This window comes from Terrapene carolina, unplaced genomic scaffold (assembly GCF_002925995.2).
Source record: "Terrapene carolina triunguis isolate 2854851 unplaced genomic scaffold, T_m_triunguis-2.0 Scaffold96, whole genome shotgun sequence".
NCBI lineage: Eukaryota > Metazoa > Chordata > Testudines > Emydidae > Terrapene > Terrapene triunguis.
This window is the reverse complement of record NW_020664447.1, coordinates 39811715-39833164: the sequence shown is the minus strand read 5'-3', so window position 1 is coordinate 39833164 and position 21450 is coordinate 39811715. Positions and strand designations below refer to the sequence as shown.

Genomic DNA, 21450 nt, shown 5'->3' with positions numbered 1-21450 from the left:
ATCTACTTTCCCAACAGCTTTGAAAGGTTTTACATCTTACTCTGTATTTACATCTTGGGTACATCCATCCATGGAACTGACTAAGCATTTGAGCAGTTTACAGATGATGAATTAGGAACTGCTCTTATTAGAAATCCCAGAGGACTGGTATTTTACTTTGCAAGTTTTTCTAGTAGAATTTCTACATAATCATTTTTGAACAGGTAGTAGCATTTAGCTAACTTGTCACTCAAAGGCTTACTATCTACCAGCCATTTTCTCTCTTCAAAAGTAGTGTCTTTATTTTTAGATTGTCACAAGTAGTTTTATACAAAAAAAATCTAATATAGATTGGTAAAATAAACCCTTTAGGTAAGCTTAATAATACAATCACATTGAAGTGGCAGAAATATGGTTAGAATTGAGACATTTAAACTACAGTTTTAAAGTGTTTTAGTAAAATAAATACACAAGTTAAATCTATTACAATTAATCGATTTTAGTACCTGTTACATAATTGCATACATTTTTAGCTCTTGCTGGGTGCTTTTGGTAGTAAGGCAGCTGTAATAAGGTGAAAAAGTTTTAGACGTGGCTCTGCAGATGTGAGGACTCATCAGTGCAAGGATAACAGTTTTTCCAGCAAACTACATTTTACTGAAGACAGAGAAAAAAACCTGTCAAGTAGTCCATTAAATAGCAGTATGTTCAAGCAGAAGGGAATAGTGCATTTCTCCATCAACTAGAAGACATCCTGTAAATTGTACTGTGAATTGATACAACTGGTAAGAGAAAAGATGATAGAAACAAGATTTGATTACTAAAGCAGTTAATATAAAATAGACAAGATAAATTAACCATGTGAGCTCATTTAACTATTTGTGCTTTATGAAATGTACACAATTTTTAGTATTACAACAGATCTATGTGAAAGTTAACCTCCATGCTAGAGGACATTTACAGCAAGTAGTATAACTTAATATTTTGGAATTATTGTGGTAGCAGAACTGCAGTATACTACCAGGCAAACATGTTAGATGCAAGTAACCCACTCTAAACAATAGTCAACTTCCCTTTATAAGGATGCAGTAGCATCTGTTGTGAAAAAAGCTTATGTCCTCTACCTCATCAACTAGTGAGGATTATGTACCCCTTTCTCCCAAATAAGTCATCCTGAAAAGGGAGAATAAAATGAAGTGAGGAAGCTAGCCAGAAGTATAACCAGTTTCTAGCCAAATTTAACAGTTCAAGGCCTAGGCTGCAATTTCCCAATGTCAGATTTTTATTTGAAGTGGTAGTGGCAGCAACATAGCAGACTTATGAAACGAATATTGTCAGTTTCCTCATCGCCATCATCAAGCCCAAAACTGTCAATCTTGGTTTAAGTTGTCATTCCAAGCAGACAGTGCCGCTGATTATGCTGCTTTGGTCACTATCTTTTACATCCAATGATACAGACTCAGAACAGCAGTCCATCATGTAAACTTCTTCTTGGTGGCTGTGAACCGCTCCATGTACTAAAAAGCAGAGAGCAAAGAGAAAGTTGGTTGTTCTGAAACTGGAAAGTTGGTGATACAAAAGCCATACTGGAACTGGCCATTCCTAACTTCACACAGAAAAGAAGTCATTTGGAGATTTTATTGCTGGTGAACTGCAGCAGCATCCCATTCATGCAGCAAGGAAGCTTTATAGTCATCAACATCTGTTTAATGAATTTGTAGATTTACATAAATAGGTACTACCTACAGCCTCCAAGCCAATACAGTAATTTGTCTCACAGAGACCAAGCACCCCATTGTCAGGTTTAGAGGATGCTGTGTGAATTAAAAAGTAAATACTGTAGACAACTTCCCTTCTATTATTCCTAGCCTCTACCCTGTCTCATTCAATGGAGGTGCTTTGGTGCCTTATGATGATCAAGTGATGCACCACCATCTTAGCACCAGCTTTCTTCCACTCTCTTGTCACCCTAAATAGACAAGATAAACATCCACAAGAATACATTTCTCATTGAAGCATTTTTTTTAAGCTTTCCCAGAACAATTTGGAGTGGGGGAGAAGCAGGGATAGATGCTGTCTTAGTCTATTGTGATAAAACAGTTGAGTTAAAAATAATAATAATAATAATAATTAATAATGGCCAATACTTACTTCTAAGTACAAGTGATTTTTCTTGAAAAAATTAATAAAATCCTAGCTATATTCTACACACATATAGGGGAGGACCCAGGCCCATAATCTATGTGACTAACACGCAATTAGAGTTTCCCTATTATTTATTTTTTATCAAAGCAACTTAGATTCCTTGCCCTTCTCCCCACTATTAACAGAAAAGGAATATTTCCATCCTCACCTACTATGCAGTGGGGATTATGCAAATAGAGAATGACTATGACAAGGCTACCACATGACCTGTCAGTGCAGGCAAGATCATGAGAGAGCCGATGCAGGCACAACCTACTAGAGTCAGGGTGAAAGTATAAACAGGACAATGACGGGGAAGCTGTCCTATAAAGCATTTTCTCCAGTACAACCATCATGCTAGAGATCAACAACCTGAACTCTCCCCCAAGCAAAGGGCCATGAAGTCTATGGCTAATTAAACAGCCAGATAGCTCCTCTATAATTTTTCCAGTCTTACCCCTTAATTCCAATTTCTTCTATATAGGGATAGTTGGGAAATAGAACCCCAACCACTAATAATGCTCAATAAAATAAAGCACTAACTAGGAATATTATTGCTCCAAATGTGATTAAGGTCCATCTCTCTCTTTAGGGTACTGTCTAATAGTGCTGTAGCATCAAAAAAAATTTGCTTATAAGCATGGGCTGCAATCCAGTCTGACATACGCCAGGGAGAAAAGGATACGCATCACTAAGGCAAAAAGGACAGTTAGAGAGGAAAGCTGCAAGATGTTCATCTTACAAGTAGTTCCTGAACCACAGACAGGTCCTTTGTTGTTATCTAATGGGCAAGGCAGAAGGTCATCCTTGGAAGGTCATCTACTGCCAATGGCTGCAAAGATACTTGTGGACTGTTGCAAGTCTCATCCACCAGCAGAACTCTGATCCCCCAGTAGTCTGAGATGCATTCATGAGCAGGAAAGCAAAAAACATTCACTGGAAACAGTTTTCTACAAACCTTGTCATAGCCCTCCAGTTCTCTGAGTTTCTTGATTTCAAAGAGATTACCCTCCACTGCAAGCAATGAGATCTGGGAATCACTGAGTATGCTCTGAGGAAGCATGCTGAGGTCTAGACAGTTCTCTTCCAAACGCAGGACTTTGAGGCGTGGACAGTGAGAGATCCGCACTGAGATCTGAGAAATCTGACATGGTCCAAAAGGAGAAAGTGGAAAAAAAGCTTGAAACCGTACATTTTTACTGATAATTGGTTATTTATAAGTACACCGATCTGTGTTTCACAACTACTACACAATCTGACTTCAGTTTATTCAGCCACTTTAACAACACTGTCGCTTGTTTTGTAGATTAACTGGGTTAATGACAGGAAACGAGAACTACTTATTTTCCTAGCATGACTGGCATCGAGCAACTTTATATAATTTTAGTTTTGAGGAAACATCATACCTGCTGACTTTAACCATATAAAGAATTCGAGTATTTCTAAAATGAGACCCTGGAAGTGAAGCTGTCCTTAATTCTAATACTGTACACGTGATGTGCAGTGGTGACGAGTTCAAATCAATTTGACATTAGACATGCAATTTTCCCAACAACTGGCATCTGGATACCTCCCCTCAAAGCAGGGTCCACCTGGGAACTTGAATAAAGGGCTAGTGCTACAATGCATGTGGTGGAGTGGGAGAATAGAACAGAGTGGGCATGTCTGAGGCATTAATCTCACAACAGGAAAGTTACTGTTTAACAAAGCGAGCCTGACCCTATAAAGGCTATCCCAGAAAGTCAAATCAGGCAATAGAAGGCATCACAGTAGATGAAAACTAGCTAGGTATTTATATGGATCCTCCACCACTGTCATACCCAAAAGGCATTCCTCTCACACTGAAGTGGTAACTGCCTGTCCTGACTTCTGGGGCTCAGAGAGAACTAACTCTTTAAGACTCAATCATGCCTTAAGTTCACATGCCTCTAAAGCCTCAGTTTCCAGACCTGGTTCTGATTCAAATTGAGTTCAATGGCCTGCAGGTCCCCTACTGTGTCTGGGACACTCTGGATCTGGTTTCTTGAGAGATCCACCACATCTAGGTGACGAAGACTGCAGAGTTGGGTGGGCACAGTCCGAAGCTGGTTTCCAGAAAGGCTCAGGGTCTTGAGAGCCAAGAGTTGTCCAAAGGTGGCAGGCAGCCGCGTCAGATGGTTGCCATTCAGATGCAAGGTCTCGAGTTTTTTCAGTTTACACAGCTCCTCAGGTAGAGCAGCTAGCAATAAAATTACGAACAAAGAAATTACCCAATCTACTCAGACGAAACTGCGAGTTTTCATATCCATTAAAAGCCAAGTCTGCTCCTGTGTGGAATATACAACACTATTCTGATAGGATTTTCCAAGACAAAATTCCTCTCTCCCAAACCACTAGGCTAAACACATTTTGCAACATTTGAAGTTTAGGAGTGAAGTATTAGTTTAAATTTGTTCATCCCATCCTAATGAACCCAAAAAGCTATAAAATGCTTATAGCAAACAGTTCACCAGTCTCTGAAGTTCAGACATCTGTGGTGAAACACAGCAGCTTTTCACCATCGCACAAACAGAAAAATTTGGAGACAAGAAGAACACTTCCCTAATAAGCTGCAAGGGAAATTTTAGGTAAGCAGAATATAAATAGAGTTGGAATTTGGCCAAAACTTTAGGCATAATGCTTTACTTCCATAAAGGATGCTATGGCATTGTTAATGACTACAAGTGCTAAAGAACTTAATTTTATCACTCACCCAAAAGACGACACCTCTAGTAGCACAGCACCCCCTAATTCTAGTTGCTAGCTTTGCCGGTCTTCGGGACACTGGCCCAACAGGAGTGACACCCACTGAATCACCAGCACTGTTTTCTGCGGGACACCATCTTCAGAGGTTTTCCATGCAAGTACTAAACTATCTGACTTTCCTCAGCTTTTAGATCAGACAGGTTTACAGCACACAGTTATGTGGTTTTAAGTACTTACACGTTATTGCAAGGGTGAAAATATAACAAAATTGCTAACTAGTTTTGAACAAATCTAATTTTCTCCTGATCATGAATTCCAAGAGATTTTAGTCTAAGCAACCAGTGTTTCCCTTTGCATTTTGTAAGAGTCAAGTTATCACATTTAATGTCAGACCAACAACAAAGAAGTCTAATTCTTTTTAGAAATCGGTGACAATATTAAAAACTCATACTCAGTTTGTTGTTGTTTAAAGCAAGACTCTTCAGAACAGAAAACTTTCCCATCAGTGGTGGCAGGATCTCAATTTTGTTGTTTGACAAATCTATTGTCCTTAAGTTGCTAGCTAGCTTCTGCAGGTCTTCAGGAAACTGGGGGGGTGGAAGTATAAACAACATTAAAACAGCTGGTTTAACTTCATAATAGACAATATAATTTCATGGTATCAGTCTTTCAGTTATTTACACTGCAGTTCAAGTTTATATTAGTCCATATGATGCACAGTGTCTCACCATCACCAAAAGTGAGATTTACCAAATTCAAGCAAAAACAATATATGAAGTTAATTTTTTTCAATGGCACAAAAAAAAAAAATGCAAGGGACATTTTTCAGACTCCTAGGAAAACTAATTCCTAGTCCAGAATTCAGTCTAAATAAACAGGATAAAAAATAAAGAAAAAAAGGGCGAGGATAGGAATACAGCACAATACTGTTTACAGAACTTTTCATTTTTATGTTCTCTTTAATGTCTATTAATAACCTTTGCTATTTGATTATCTCCCACACACACACACTTTTAAGCATGATGGAAGCTAAATAAAACCCCTTCTTCCCTCCTTTTATTTTATATAGATTACAAAAAACATTTCCTTCCATCTTACTGTAACTCTTGTCTGCTCTTTGGAACTCACCCCCTCTCTTATTCACATACCTTGCCATCATAAAGCATATGTAACATTGTTACATCATTCACGTGTGGATTTCTTTTTTTTTTTAAATCATCTACTCTCACAGTCAGCAACAGCACCAAATATCTGCAAATATCTCCTAGTCCAGGGGTAGTCAAATCCAGACCATCAGACACTTTTGAACGGATCCCAAAATGTATTTACTTGTTATTATTGATTTTTTTTTTATTATTTTCTCTGGAGTGTGGACCTTGATCAAGAAATTTGGACCTGTTCTAGTTTCTACTCCTTGAGCCAGTAATGGGGGGGGGAGGGGAAACACACTCATGTTTTAGCTTTTCCCTGCAAATTATAGCAGCAACTTATCATATTCCCCCCCCCCTTGCCAGAAAGGGAGAAGTGAAATGGAAGATTAAACATATAAGAATTGTATTCCCCCCCCCCCCCCCCCATGCACAACAACAAAGTAACATGGTGCAGTGTTAAACTTGGACATCATACGAACAGCAGCTAGACCAGGGGTTATTTTCTGTGGCCCGCGAGCTCCTCGCAGCCCTCCCGCCCTCCCCCAGCATTTACCTAGAGCGGCTCTGGCCCGAAGGTGCACCAGGGGCAGAGCAGGCCAGGTCCCTGCCTGCCCTGCCCCCGCGCCGCTCCAGGAAGCAGCCGGAACCTGGGGAAGGGGGAGGCACATGGGTCTGCGTGTTGCTCTTGCTTCAGGCAGCGCCCCCAGCGGCTTCCATTGGCTGCGGTTCCCCTTAGCCGCAGTTCCAGAGTCCGCCCCCCCGAACCCCTCTTGCACCCCAACCCCCTGCCCTGAATCCCCTGCTCTGAATCCCCTGCTGCCCCCCTCCTGCACCCCAACCCCCTGCCATACCCCGCACCCCTCCTGCACCCTGACCCCCTGCCACACCCTGCACCCTGAACCCCTGCCTGAACCCCCTGCCGCACCCTGCATCCTGACCCCCTGCTGCACCCCTCACCCCTCCTACACCCCAACCCCAACTCCCTGCCCTGGCCCCTGCCACACCTCTCCTGTATCCACTGGGGTCAGGGAGAGGGCGGAGTTGGGGTGGGGATTTCGAGGAAGGGGTTGGAATGGGGTCTAGCTCAGGGGTCTCAAACTCAAATGACCACGAGGGCCACATGAGGACTAGTACATTGGCCTGAGGGTCATTTGAGTTTGAGACCCCTGAGCTAGACCCAACAGCTATTGTTCAAGTCTGATTTGGATTTTTCTGGGAATTGATCAAACAAAATCAAGTCAATCTCAGATAATGTGTTAAAACCATAGGCACTTATGGATATGCTTTACTTTTGTCACTTGAGCAGTTCCAATCACATGACTAAGGTTAAGCATGTGAATAAGTGTGTGCAGGATTGGGGCCTTAAAGTATTTCACAAATTTGAGAGTATCTTGCATAAATATACAGTTATAAAACTTATCTTGTGCTCTCAAGTTAAGATTTTTTATTGAAAGCCACCTTTTTTGTTGCATAAACTTTTAAGACTCCTGGATTTAATATATTTGTTTTAAATATAAAACCAGAAATTATAAAGAAATACAAGTTTCCAGGTAAGCGGAGCATCACTGATTGCTAGAGCAAAGGTGCATGCAAGAGTGTTTTCCTTAAAAGGGGGACAGTGAGGTGCCTGAAGCATTATTTATTTATACAGTACTATTAATGCCCATGGCACTTTACAAAACAGAAAGATAGAGTCCCTGCCTAAGACAATTAGTCATGTACATGTGTAGCCAAAGAGTTCTACTACCTCAGAGAGACCCTTTCCAGTTAGCTGGAACACGCCTGTTTTCTGGGCTGTCTCCAAGTGAGCTTTTAAGGCACTATTTCCCATCTTGCTGGTCTTGTGTCAAGTATACAGATTTTGTTTAAGGCACAAACACAGTCCAGTCTCTCTCAATCACGATGCACTGGATTACATGAACCCAATTTTCCTGTTAAAAAGCAAATTTACAAAGTCATTTTGTGCATAAGAGTTTTCTTCCATTATGGCTCACCTGGACATGTTGAATGGTATGCTTAATGTATCAGGCTATATTTCTTATCCCTAGTTAACAAAATATAGGTCTTAATAAGATTAACCCAATTTATCATACTAAGATGCCTCCATTTAGAGTTGTCTGAATGCTAAATTAATGGCATGGAAGTTGGGAAGCATGCAACAGTGGAAGGCAAGATCAAAGTGTCAGACTAAGGCCATGTGTACACTACAAACTTTAGTCAAGACAAGTTATAGTGGGGTAATGCCACAGCAGTTACTATATTGCTCATGTGCGTACATACTTGTCTGCTGGCATTACTGCTTCATGAACTCGATATGTTAGGCTTGGTCTGCACTTAAAACTTAGGTTGGCATGGCTACAGCACTCAGGGATGTGAAAAATCCACATTTATGAGTGCTACAGCTATGCCAACCTAACCCCCGGTTGGCTGGTTTAAAGGTCAATGGAAGAATGCTCCCATCAACCTAGCTACCAGTAGCTCTGGGAGGTGGAGTTGATGGAAAAACCTCTTCTGTCGCTGTAGTCTGGCTACAGCACCATAACTAGGGCGCTATGCCAGTGTAGTGCCCATAGTGAAGACATGGCCTTAGAGCCCTCAGTCTTGTAGAGGGGTTCAAATAATTTGGTTACATAAATGTAGGAATTCGTACAGTTCAGCACCTTATAGGGACAGTGTCAAGTTAAAACCCACAGAACAGCAGCCCCTGCGGGAAGGGGGGTGACTGATTAAGCTAATTACCGCCCCATCCCGGGGAGCTCTAGCAGCTCCAGCCAGTCCAGGCTCCCAGCACAGCGCCCAGCGGCCCGGCCCCTCGCACGGCCCAGTTCTTGGGGGAGGCCCAAAGGCGGCTCCGCTTCGGGCTGCGTAACAGAGTCAGAGACACCTCACGCCGCCGCCCCCAGCCAGAGCCCATCGGCCGCCCGCGGCGCTGCCACCCCTCTCGCCCGGCCAGCCGAGCCGCCACTCGGGGCAGGGGGCACCCAGGGCAGCCTCCCCCTACCCGGGCTGCGGCCCCGGCGACTGACAGGCCGGAAACCTCCCCCACCTACCGCCCTTTCTCCAGCCACGGCTCTAACTCCCCATCGCGAGTCTCCACCCACCCGCGGACCAGCTCCGGCTCCAGCTGGGCGTGGGAAGTCACCCACCGGCGCGAGCCCCGGAACCGGAAACCAGGCCAGCGCCGCTCGACAGGACACATCCAACATGGCGGAGACACAACGCCACACCCGCCAGCGCGGCTGCGGGCCTGTCACACACAGCATGGCGAGGGGGCGTGGCCTCGCCCCCAGCGTGAGCGACGCGTGGGCGGAGCTTCCTGCGCGAGGGCGGGCGCGCGGCAGGTTTAGAAGCGAAGGCGGCGATGGCCTGTTCGAACCCTTGGGACCCGGCGCAGCCCACGGCCGCGGGGCTGGTGCTGGCCAAGTGCCTGGCGGCGGGTGTGGTGACCCAGGTAAGGAGCGGCGGGGCCAGGCTATGGCCCCTCCCCCGGGGAACCGCGCGGTCCTTCCGGGAACGCGCCTGCGGGGAACCCTCGCGCCCGGGAGAGCAGCTGCTGTGCCGCCTCCCCGCTTTCCAGCTGCGGGCGCCCGGCCTCCCCGTGCGGGCGCCGACCCCCACCGTCAGCGCCCCGAGTAGGAGCCATCTCAACAGCGGGCAGCGTAGCAGGCTCTGCCCGGCCGGCTGCATGACAGACACTCTCCAGGCTGGAGCAGGCCCCCGTCTGGCGTGGTTGTTCCCCATCCCCTAAAGAGCATTATAGCCAGTGCTTAATTTGTGGAAGGACTCAAGTCCTTGCACCTCTAGGCTTGGCAGTTCATAGCCCCAGCACCTCTGGGCTTGCTGTATTAGTTATGAATGTAAAAAATTGCTTGAGCTCCCGCACCTCTTGCATTACAAATTAAGCACTGATTACACTCCGGATTGCCTGTGGCCAAGGCAGACGTCTGCTCTAAAAAACGGGTTGCTATTACAGGCTTTGGGAGAGCTAACTTTAGTTAGACTTTGTTCTGTAGTTCTTGATCTTCTTTAGCTCCTTAGATTTTTTTTTTAAATAAAAATTAATGTTTTTCAGCGGCCGAGTTAGAACACATTTCTCACTGTGGTTGTCTGCTGTGCCCCCGGGTATTTGCTTCTTCTGGATGACTTTCTGCTACTAGGGTTTCATTTACACAATGAGTGTCAACAGAAGGTGCTAGATTTAAATGGGCAGCATTGATTCTGCTCTTGGAACTTAGGGATAAAGTGTAAAAGTTCCGATTATTCCTGTATCTGTACTGTCAAAATAGTCTAATAGAACTATGCCTCCACTTTCAAGTACTCCTGTTAAATTTCATCTCCCTATCAGTCCTGTACAGAAAGCCATGTGGACAGATCCCTGCACAGATGTTCATGGTCAGGGTCACTATTTGTAGCTAAGGCCCTTTGTTTTCAGTTTTTACAAAAACATTCCTGGCTTTTACAAAAGCTATTGCATATGTTTTTCCAATTTTCACCTGCATTTTGGACCACTTGAATACATTGAAGTATTGATTGTTAAAATAAATTAATCTAAGTGTAAATGTGAGGCTCTCTCTTAAAGTAAGACAATGTAGTGGAAGATAGACATAGGTGTGTACATACTGTTAATGTACAGTTCATGAAATAAACTACAGCATTAAACTGCTTTTACTTTAAATACTTTTACTTTTCTCTTTGTTCCTTTTTTTCTGTTCTCCCTTCCCCCAATATTAACCTTGATCTTTTCCTAGAAAACTGAAGTTAATTTTGCACAGATTTTCACCTGTGTGTTTGTTTTTTTTGTAATAAACACTGATACATTTTTGGGAAATTTTAAACAAAAAACAAAGGGCCTTGTTTGTAGCATAATCTTGCCTGTTGCATAAGTCCTTTCACAATCACATTATTGAATTATTTTTATTATTTAACTTATAGTAGCACCTGGAAACTCCAACCAAGTTGGGGGCCCTACTGCACTAAGAGCTGTGCAAACAGATAGTAAGAGACCATCCCTAAAGAGCTTAGCCCTTGTCTATACTACAAACGTATGTTGGTATAACTGTTGCTCAGGAATGTGGAAAATCCACACCCCTCAGTGACAGAGTTATACCAACCTAACCCTTGGTGCAGGCAGCGCTATATCCATGGAAGGGCTTCTCCTCTCCTCAGCCTCTTGGGGAGCTGGAGTACCTACGCTGACAGGAGAAGGTCTCCTGTCAGCATAGTAGTGTCTTCACTAAGCACCACAGCGGTAGAGCTGCACTGGTGCTGCTGTGCTGCTGCAGCACTGTAAGTGTAGGCAAGCCCTTACAATCAGACTGAGTATTCTTGGTGGTTGACCCAAGATTGTGGAATGAACTCCACAGGAACTGCGGACCATCCCAAACCTTACCACCTTTCACACCTTGCAAGAAGCATTTCTCTGACCTTGCCATCTCTAATATAAACACAGAGGTGTGTGTGAATGTGAATATATAAATTCCAAAAGGAACACTGCATACACTTCTTCCCCTGGGAGAGAAAATGAAAGAACAAACCTGTGACACATTAGTCACATTACTTAATACACTCCTGGAAGTTGTTCAGATGCTATGGTGATGAGCATGGTATAAGAAATTATATAGAATAGAATCTAAATAGACAAGAAAGACAAAAGGAGGAAGGGGAAACAGAGATATTGAGAGATGAAGTGTTTTGCCCAAGGTGATGCAGCACATCAGTGGCATAGCTGGAATTGAACTCTGGTCTCCTGATTCAGTGCCTTATCCACTAGCCATGCCACTTCCTAGTACATTGGTTTGGGGCGGGGAGTTAGTTATTTTTTTCCCCTTAAAGTACTGTGTGTGTCTTCAAATAAGATGCCATTTATCATAAATCCATGTTTATGCTGATAGAAACAATGTTAAAATTGAAATGGGGGAGAAGAGAGAAATCCCTCCCGGCTGTGCCTGATTAATTTCATTCAATTTTGGATGTTAACTGTCCATGCCAGGGATGACTGTATCCCTTCCTCTTGTTTATACTTCTGAAGAGTAAATTTCTGTCTTTAGGTGCATTCCAATGGCATAGATTTAAACAACAAATCTTTAAGGAGGGTGCTCTCAGACTCTTCTATAAGGACTTTGTCTTTGAAGAAGTTTTATTTTTGTAAGCCCATTTTTGTCCTTCTGAAATGTTTCCTCAGCTGCCTATGCAAGATTTATGTTTCCCAAATCATTAACGTTAGGAGAAACTTAATGCAACACCTAGAAAGACGCTGCCAGTTGCACTAATGTTCTTGCTAACCTTGAAAATGTTCTAATTGCTTGTGACTTCTTATTGCTACTGACCCGGTACCACCCTCTCTTGTTGTTCCTTAACAGGAAATGCTGGATTTATCTGCTAAACAAGCCCCTTGCTTTGTGCACCTCACCGAGGTGGAGAAAATTGCAGACATCCGAGCTGAAATAAACCAGGTAAATCCATCAGTACCAGGGTGCATATTTCTATATGATGGGTAAGACAACATACTAACTGCTCTTGACCTTTGCACTGCCCCCTCCATGTAGAAAGCATATTTTTATGCTGTGTTTTTACCATTATATAGTAGAAAACATAAAGCAGGCTGGAGAAGAAAAAGAATATGTAAAATATAATGGCAGGTGGTGTTAATTTGTAATTTAGTTTTTAACGGTAGCTTTGTCACAATTTAATGAATTATCACAAAGGAAAGAAAGACCCATATATCAAATTCCTTTCTTTCGTAATAACTGCAAAGATGCAACCCATTGTATCTGGTGAACAAACTTTATCTAAATCTTCTTGAAGAAACTGGGGAAACAGATCTGAACAGCTGTTCTCCTTAGATCAGCAAACTGCTGTTTTTTTTCATGAGCTGTTGTATTTATAGGCAACTGGACCACTTCCACTTTAACAAGATAAGGGCTTGTCTACACAGGGAGCTATTCTTGGTTAGCTCCATGTGTGGATACTCTTATTCTGGAATAAGAGTGCCTTATTCTGAATTACTTTAGTCCTTTTTGGGTGTGGTTTAAAATAATTCAGAATAAGACTCTCTATCTACACAGAGTTAATCTTAAAATAATCTTCTTTACATTCACACCCTACCTTATTCTGGATTAATTTTCATGTGTATACATCCCCTAACAGTACCTTTCTTACAGTTCCATTCTTTAGGCTCCCACTACTATCTAAACTGGCTGTTAGATTTAAGTTCTATGAGATGTATTCTGAATTTCTCTGTTATTGCTATTGTCTGGTGGTAATGCTTACTTACTGAATTATCCAATGCATACATTAACAGTGGCAAAGTCCATGCCATCAAACAGCATTGCAGACAGTGACATGCCCATTGGCTTAGCTGTAGAAGAGGTTAGACCAGTGGTTCTCAACCTATTTACACTTGTGACTGCCTGGCTCACATACTGCAATTAATGTCTAGGAATTAAACCTGAAAAGGTTCCAACTGGTACAATATGCAGCAGTCCATCTGCTTAGTAACACAGGGCATGAGAAGACATTGACCACATTCTGGACTGGCTCCCCACTGAATAAATCAAATTAGAGGTCTGTCCAAGATCACCCCTATGACAGCAGCTGTGTTCCCCTGGAGCCAGGGAACTGTTTGCCACTAGGGAGAGACTTGTGAGTGTGAGCGCCTACTTTTGTAGGAACTGGATTTAGACAATGGAACTCATTCCCAGAAGAAATAAAAATGATCACAAACTTCACTGCATTAAGAACTAAATGCAAAACTCAGCTCTTCATGCACACATACTCAACACAACCATACAAACTAATCTGTTTTTAAAAAGTTTCTTAGACATGGAAGGATGAATGTGGTATTCTTATTTTGAATACATACATGCTGAGGAGGTGGGGAATATCCACAGGTATATAGGTAAATAGAAATTAAACCGTATGAAAATCAAGTGTAGCTATTTTTTATGCCTTTTGTAGAAGAGCCTGGAAACCGAAATCCTGGGACTGGAAAAGGAAACTGCAGATATTGCTCACCCATACTTCCTGAGTAAGTGGTTTTGTTCAGGGGAACAATTATTAGTTTTAGGCTCTTTGACCTGGATGTCATCAAATGTGTTTCACCTCCATTGAGTTCCCTGTTTCTCATCACCGCCATTGCACTTGTCATCCACTGGTGTGTAATGGCCCCTGAAGCTATGATGGGTGATCAGCCAATAAAGAGTGCTAGCCCAGCAATGCAACTAGAACCCTCCATGTCACTAGTGACCATGTGCATGTTCTTTGTGATATTCCACTTAATAGCTTGAACCCCAGGGGCCAGAAGTTCTGGGAGCATTCATAAGCCATTGTGCCCCAGCAGTGCTGCATATAAACCTGTTGCCTTCCAAATAAGTCAACAGATGTATGTACTTTTTTCATATGTAATGTCACTCAGAAGAACTTTTGGGATTTTATTTTGGTAAATTGGGGGGAATGGATTAATTCCCTCAGTATTTCTCCACCTCTTTGCTTTGTCTTTATGGGTCTTTTCTTCTTGTCCACCACAACATAACCCTGAAGGAAATTCTTATTACTAAAATACTATAGGGTGCAGGTGTAAGTCATATAGGGATTTTTAGATGGAGCTACCAGATCCCTTAAAACCATGCTTGTTAGTAAAGTGATACCTTTTTAAGGAGTACATGTGCTGAGCCTCTTTGGAACATATCCTAGTACTACTTCCTAAATCATTCAACAGGGACTAGTCTGGTTACTGCTGTCCTCCCAGAGCCTGAGTCCATCACTTGCACAGTGAAAAACTACTGGAAAACCTGAGTCAACTGCAATGCAGAATGAGTTTCTGCTCTTGCTCCATTGGTCAAACAATTTCCAGTCAGCATTCCTTTGATATTTACCTCTGTTGTGTAGCTCAGAAATGCCAAGCTCTGCAAGTTATGAATAAGCACTTGGAAGCAGTGCTGAAAGAGAAGAGGACTCTCCGGCAGAGGTTAATGAAGCCCTTGTGTCAAGAGAATTTGCCTATTGAAGCCATATTCCACAGGTGAGTTCTTAGAAAATAGCTCTTAGCATGTAGCCTGCACATGTATTCATGTCCAAATAAGCTACTTTTGCCTGACAATCACTCCTGGTAGGGGGAGCACAACTGTTGTATCAAAAAGTTGCTAAAGTAAACTCATGCTGCTAGTCCATGTGATGGGTTGCACCCCCCCCATCCCACTGTCTGGGATGCCACCTGATGTACTGGGGTTTCACTGAGCCCGCCTGCTCCACTAGCCTGGACTCCCTCTCCCTGTTTTGCTGAATTAGGCTCTCTGGCCTCTGGCAGCATGCGCGTGCGCACGCACACACGCTGTAGAATCACACAGTCTGCAAGCAGCTCTCTATGGGAAGATTCAGCTAGGAAATTGCCCAGCACTCAAATGCACACCCCCTTTGGGGAGTAAACCCAAAATAATATTGTTTTGCACGGTATAGAAAAGTCTGCACAGCGCAAGCTCATAAAAATTCACCCTCTCCGTCAATGTGGCGAGAGAGATGCACAGCTTCTCTCCTTCTCTCCTTTCCCCCCCTTCCCCGGATATGAATTGCACAAACTGAATTATGTTATAAACAAGAAATAAGTTTATTATCTATAAAAGGTAAATTTTAAGTGATTATAAGGGATAGCAAACACAACAAAGCAGATTACTAAGCAGATAAAACAAAACACACATACTAAGCTTAAGATATTAGACTGGTTGCAAGAAGTAATTTCTCACCCTACATTTTTATTTTGGACAGGTTGCAGAAATTCTTGAAGGTTAGCTACCTTGCTTGCAGCTTAAATCTTCAGGTGTCTTATTCACAGATCAGATCCCTTTTCCAACCTGGGTTTAGTACTCCTCCCCCTTTCCCTTTGTCCTTGTTCCTTAGGCGTTTCCAGTAGTCATCCTGGATGGGGATTCAGAGAAGAGTGAACCAAGATCAACTTACTCTCCAGCCTTAAATAAGATTTACATAAGGCAGGAATCTTTTGTTTCCCAGTCTTGACCTCCCCCTCCTTTTAGTGGAAATGTACTAGAAGTCCAAGATGGTGTTTAGTACCAGGTGACATGACCTAGTAGTGTCACAGCAACGCCTCTCGGGAAGGAGAGAGATTAGTATCTTCCAAGTCTTATTGTTTCTGCCTAATGGCCCATCAAGGCTGATGGCCTGTTGTCTGGTGGGTGTTTCCCAAGTACACACCCAGTTGTAATTGTTACATAGTCAATATTCATAACTTTAGATACAGAATTAATACATGCATACGGACTGGATAATCACCAGGTGCATAACTGGTTGGAAAATGGTTCCCAGAGAGTAATCAGTGGTTCAGAGTCGTGCTGGAAGGGCATAATGAGTGGGGTCCCTCAAGGATCTGTTCTGGGTCCAGTTCTGTTCAATATCTTCATCAGTGATGTAGATAATGGCATAGAGAGTACACTTATAAAGTTTGCGGACGATATCAAGCTGGGAGGGCTTGCAAGTGCTTTGGAGGATAGGATTAAAATTCAAAATGATCTGGAAAAACTGGAGAAATGGTCTGAAGTAAATAGAATGAAATTCAATAAGGACAAATGCCATAGGTGCTGACTCCGTGGGTGCTGCGGGGCTGGAGCACCCCTAGGGAAAAATTAGCAGGTGCTCTGCACCCACCGGCAGCCAACCTCTCCCCGCCCCCCACCACCTCCTTGCCGCCTCCTTCCCTGAGCGTGCTGCTTCCCCGCTCCTCCCCCTCCCAGTGCTTCCTGCCTGCCACCTAACAGCTGTTTGGCAGCGCTTAGGACTTTCCAGGAGGGAGGGGGAGGAGTGGGGACGTGGCGCACTTGGGGGAGGAGGCGAAATAGAGGTGGGGCGGGGACTTGGGGGAAGGGGGTGGAATTGGGGCGGGGTGAGAGTGGGGCAGGGCCAGGAGTGAGCGGGGGTGGGGGGTTTGAGCACCCACAGGGCAGAGGGGAAGTCAGCGCCTATGACAAATGCAAAGTACTCCACTTAGGAAGGAACAATCAGTTGCACCCATACAAAGTGGGAAATGACTGCCTAGGAAGGAGTATTGCAGAAAAGGATCTGGGGGTCATAGTGGATCACAAGCTAAATATGAGTCAACAGTGTAACGCTGTTGCCAAAAAACAAAATCATTCTGGGATGTATTAGGAGGAATATTGTAAGCAAGACACGAGAAGTAATTCTTCCGTTCTACTCCACGCTGATTAGTCCTCAACTGGAGTATTGTGTCTAGTTCTGGGCGCCACATTTCAGGAAAGATGTGGACAAATTGGAGAAAGTGTAGAGAAGACAACAAAAATTATCAAAGGTCTCGATAACATGACCTATGAGGGAAGATTGAAAAAATTAGGTTTAGTCTGGAAAAGAGACGACTGAGTGGGGACATAAGTTTTCAAGTACATAAAAGGTTGTTACAAGGAGGAGGGAGAAAAATTGTTCTTAACCCCTGAGGATAGGACAAGAAACAATGGGCTCAAATTGCAGCAAGGGCGGTTTAGGTTGGACATTAGGAAAAACTTCCTAACTGTCAGAGTGGTTAAGGACTGGAATAAATTGCCTAGGGAGGTGGTGGAATCTCCATCATTAGTGATTTTTAAGAGCAGGTTGGACAAACAGCTGCCAGGGATGGTCTAGATAATACTTAGTCCTGCCTTGAGTGCAGAGGACTGGACCAGATGACCTCTCGAGGTCCCTTCCAGTCCTATGATTCTATGATTGAGTAAATTATAATCTTTTTAATGATACCTTACTAGACCCATCTTGCATAAAATGTATCTTATTCCATATCCCTACCATAAGCTTATTTCCATAAAGAATATATGGGGTGTAATGTCTCAGTCCAATCCACAGAAACTCTTTTATACACACACATGCAGCAATTTTTCCAGTGGTTTTTTTGTTTTGGACCTCCTTATTGGAGACATTGTCAGTAATGAGCTATATGGTGAAAACTTAGAAATTTCAAGTACATTATTATTCTAGAGAGGCCACAAAATGCTAGAAAACTGGTTTAGAAAGTATTTTAAAAAGACCCATTTATGAAAATTTAATCTCTTAAATGAAACCACTCAAACTTTCATAAAAATCATGTATGGACCCCTTTAAGTTGTGAGTTTGGGAAGGAAGAATTTTGTTGTTTGTTCCAAAATGCAATGGAATAAGACCTCAGTTTAACTGCATTTTTCAAAATAGTATTAGCAATATAGTTGACTAGTCTCTCCATAATATAGCAGCTGGCAGTAGGCTGCTCTTAGCTAATGCTAGTTGACTTGAGACTTGGTCTGAACCAATCTGAAGAACAGTATTGGTGGTATACAGCGGTAACTGAATAACCTTAACCAGGATAACTCCCGTATCTGAGATATTTATTTTGAGCTATGGGTAACCATTATTCTATGCATTACTGAGAAGGATGGAGGTGGGGGGGAGGGATAGCTCAGTGGTTTGAGCATTGGCCTGCTAAACCCAGGGTTGTGAGTTCAATCCTTGAGGGGGCCACATAGGGATCTGGGGAAAAATCAGTACTTGGTCCTGCTAGTGAAGGCAGGGGGCTGGACTCGATGACCTTTCAAGGTCCCTTCCAGTTCTAGGAGATAGGATATCTCCATTAATTTATCTTTATTTATCTTTACTTCTAAAAGCTAGCAATTGACTGTTTTTTTTTTGGGGGGGGGGGGTTTGTCACTGTAAAAGACACAGAAAGATAGTAATGTCTCTGTCACATGGTGATTGGTCCCTTTAACAGCTTTATGAAAGGGCTGAGTGAGATCAGACTGAGGTGGAACCACATGGTTTGGGCAGGTTCCGGTGGAAGGCCCTCAGCCAGGGTTTGCAGGAGACCAGGTACTCCAAAGGAACCTACGTGAGGGCCCAATGCTGTGTACCAGAGCAGGGAAGGACACAAAAGAAAAGCCGCACAGGAGCTGAGAATGGTACTATAAGGGAACCAGCCGCGGGAGGGGCGGTGGGGTTGAGAGCTCTATTCCAGAGCCAGAAAGACTCTCAAAGGCAGCCCAGACGGGCTGGGAACGTGGCCCAAAGGGAGCATTGAAGAGAAGTCCCCGAAGAGCAGAAGAACCTTCTTGTTTGTTGGGACTTCTCACTTGGACTTTTGCTATTTTGGAAGGGGTTAAAGTTGTTTGTGACTTGACCGGAGATCTAAGCCACATGTCTAGCACAGAGCAGTGTGTAGAGTGGGGAGAAGACCCTCACTGAGGAAGGGAGTGCCAGCACTGTCTTGCTTGACCAGCAGGGGTACTGTGGGGTGGCCATGTCCCATGACACTCTTATGCACAAAGGTTCAGTGTGTGTGTTCTGACTTTCCTCCAGCAGATCACATAACAGCTTTTCTTGTACCTTTCAAAAAGATGTTTAAATTCTGGGTTTATATAACACTTAACTTATGCTCAGAACACTTCTCCAAAACCAAATAACACTCTAGTGAAGTACCAAGTCTCCTTTCTTCTGTGAAGCTTGTTCACCATCCACACATGAATAAGCTCATAGATATATGGTATGTGTTCTTTGTAACTAGCCCTGTCTTTCACTGACATGTATTTAATTTACTGAGTGCCACTAAAGAGAGCATTTGCTGACAAGCAAAGGTGATGATGATGATGCTCCTGCAGCCTGTGCCCTCATCCAATTGTATTGTTTCTGCTGAGATTTCCTCTCCAGGCAGGCGGTCAGGAATTCCCACAATTATTGTGGAAGGGGTTTAGAGGAAAAAATCAAGGAAAGACAGGAACAAGAGGCTTAAGATTAAATTGTGCATCATTTTGAACAGCCTGTTTCTGGATTTCTTCCCAAATTAAAGGTATGTAGCAGAGTTATTGACATTGGCAGTGGCCTTCATTGAGAAACTGGAAAGCCACTTGCAGACCATAAAGAGCATCCCTCAGATACCCCTGACCATGAAAAACATGGTGAGTAGTGAAGATGGTTCTCTTTCCTATCCTCTGTAATGCTCTTCCGCTCAAAATGCAACATCATTTAATTATTTAACCCACCTTTTAGTATCTCCTAACTTCTGAAACTCCCATCTTGTATTCCAGGACAATGCTCTGGCAAAAATTAACTTGCTTGTGACAGAGACTGAAGAGCTGGCAGAGCAGATACTGACGTGGAGAGAACTGCAAAAAGGAATCCATTATGACAACTCCGAGATCACTAACGAATCAGATTCTAGCTTCAGAACTTAGTTCCACCATAAAACATCTTATTTGTGCCGAAGAAAAGATGACCAGTTGAAAGTTCTGGTTTTTACCAGTCCTGTGTGATAGTGGCAGTATACTTGTACCTTAGTCTAACTAGAGACTTTATGGTCAGATATCTCCCCTGTTCTAGAAGGGATATTTTAATTGGCAACAAGTGATGATTAAAATTGGACAATGATCTGTAAATGACAAACTTATTGTTTAGGTGTAATTCCTCTTTGGAGTGTCCTGATATGTTCACACATACCTCCTTGAAGCAATCTGAGGGAACGGTCATACATACATTTAAAGGTAGAATGCAAAAGGTCTGTTTCAGTATGGCTAAAGCACATGATGTAAAGACTAAGCTTGTTTCTGCAAGTATTTTGAGATCATATGCTATATTTTCTTTGTAAGTATAGGAATTTAAAAAAATATATAGTAGACTATAAAATGGGAGACTTAAGCTCTTATATGCACTTTTTATTACAAAATAGCCAAAACTACAGTAGCACAATCTGGAGGAATAGTTCAATGCTCACTCATTTTTAAAGCAGCTTCTGTCAAATGCTTTGAAAGTGAAGGAAGGTACCTATGATATCCAGCTTTCTCTTGAAGGAGACTGTTCCCAGTGCCTCCTACAAACTACTCAGTTAATCCATAACAAGTTGTTCTTTACTGATTATTAAATTTCTTGTCTATATAATAAGATTCCAAGAATTTCACTCTGAAGCCTAAAATTTTACTTTGTCAGTGTAAAGCAGTTGAACCACCTAGAAGTGTGGTTGAGGGTTCGTTATGTTCAAAATATCACCAGATTTGAATAATCACTGGGATTTGCTGCCTGTTGCCATCCAGTTTTTAATTTCTCAGCCATTTTGCCTTTACGAATTACACCTCTTCTACAGCAAGACATGGTGTAGCACCTAGGGTTCCCAGTCATGGCCCAAGACCCCTTTGTACATTCTGTACAAACCCAGAACAAAAAAACTCTCAAAGAACTTACAAACTAAGGAAGATCTTACAATCTTTGATTCTTGCAAAGTTACAAACATGTTTGTGCTGCCGGTAACTTAGACTTTCCAGTATGTATGCCACTCTTCCCTCCAATTCTTTAAAGGTGTTGTCAGTGGAGCTCTGCAGCAGATATGTGACTACTAGGTCTTCAGTTCTTCTGTAGAGCTCACCCTCTGAACAGAATGTAAAACCTAACC

At 42.8% G+C, this 21450-nt stretch overlaps 2 protein-coding genes across 4 annotated transcripts; one reads left to right on the top strand and one right to left on the bottom strand.

Annotated features, from left to right (window-relative positions):
* Positions 1-250: 250 nt before the first annotated feature.
* On the bottom strand, positions 251-9207 carry LRRC57 (leucine rich repeat containing 57). Of its 3 annotated transcripts, none has more exons than XM_024197461.1 (6): positions 9089-9207; positions 7786-7969; positions 5339-5474; positions 4113-4381; positions 3122-3307; positions 251-1496 (listed from the first exon to the last, which is right to left on the bottom strand). In XM_024197461.1, the coding sequence occupies exons 2-6, from the start codon at positions 7867-7869 to the stop codon at positions 1455-1457; spliced, it is 717 nt and encodes a 238-aa protein (XP_024053229.1). In that variant the 5' UTR covers positions 7870-7969; positions 9089-9207; the 3' UTR covers positions 251-1454. The 3 variants fall into 3 exon arrangements, with proteins under 3 accessions (XP_024053229.1, XP_024053230.1, XP_024053231.1); XM_024197462.1 differs by having other exon boundaries at positions 9140-9206; XM_024197463.1 differs by lacking the exon at positions 9089-9207 and adding an exon at positions 8699-8836.
* A 156-nt stretch (positions 9208-9363) lies between these two features.
* On the top strand, positions 9364-20961 carry HAUS2 (HAUS augmin like complex subunit 2). The gene is made up of 6 exons (XM_024197515.1): positions 9364-9489; positions 12398-12490; positions 13995-14064; positions 14925-15057; positions 19858-19966; positions 20096-20961. Exons 1-6 carry the CDS (start codon positions 9400-9402, stop codon positions 20240-20242), a joined length of 642 nt encoding a protein of 213 aa, XP_024053283.1. The 5' UTR covers positions 9364-9399; the 3' UTR covers positions 20243-20961.
* The last annotated feature ends 489 nt before the right edge of the window (positions 20962-21450 follow it).

Coding starts and splice junctions, on each gene's coding strand:
- LRRC57 (XM_024197461.1), bottom strand. CDS start 7,869: ATGGGAAATAGTGCCTTAAAAGCTCACTTGGAGACAGCCCAGAAAACA. Junction 5,475..7,785: donor CTGGAAAGGGTCTCTCTGAG/GTAGTAGAACTC, acceptor CCACCCCCCCAG/TTTCCTGAAGACCTGCAGAA. Junction 1,497..3,121: donor AACTGGAGGGCTATGACAAG/GTTTGTAGAAAA, acceptor TCTGCTTTTTAG/TACATGGAGCGGTTCACAGC.
- HAUS2 (XM_024197515.1), top strand. CDS start 9,400: ATGGCCTGTTCGAACCCTTGGGACCCGGCGCAGCCCACGGCCGCGGGG. Junction 9,490..12,397: donor CGGCGGGTGTGGTGACCCAG/GTAAGGAGCGGC, acceptor GTTCCTTAACAG/GAAATGCTGGATTTATCTGC. Junction 12,491..13,994: donor TCCGAGCTGAAATAAACCAG/GTAAATCCATCA, acceptor TGCCTTTTGTAG/AAGAGCCTGGAAACCGAAAT.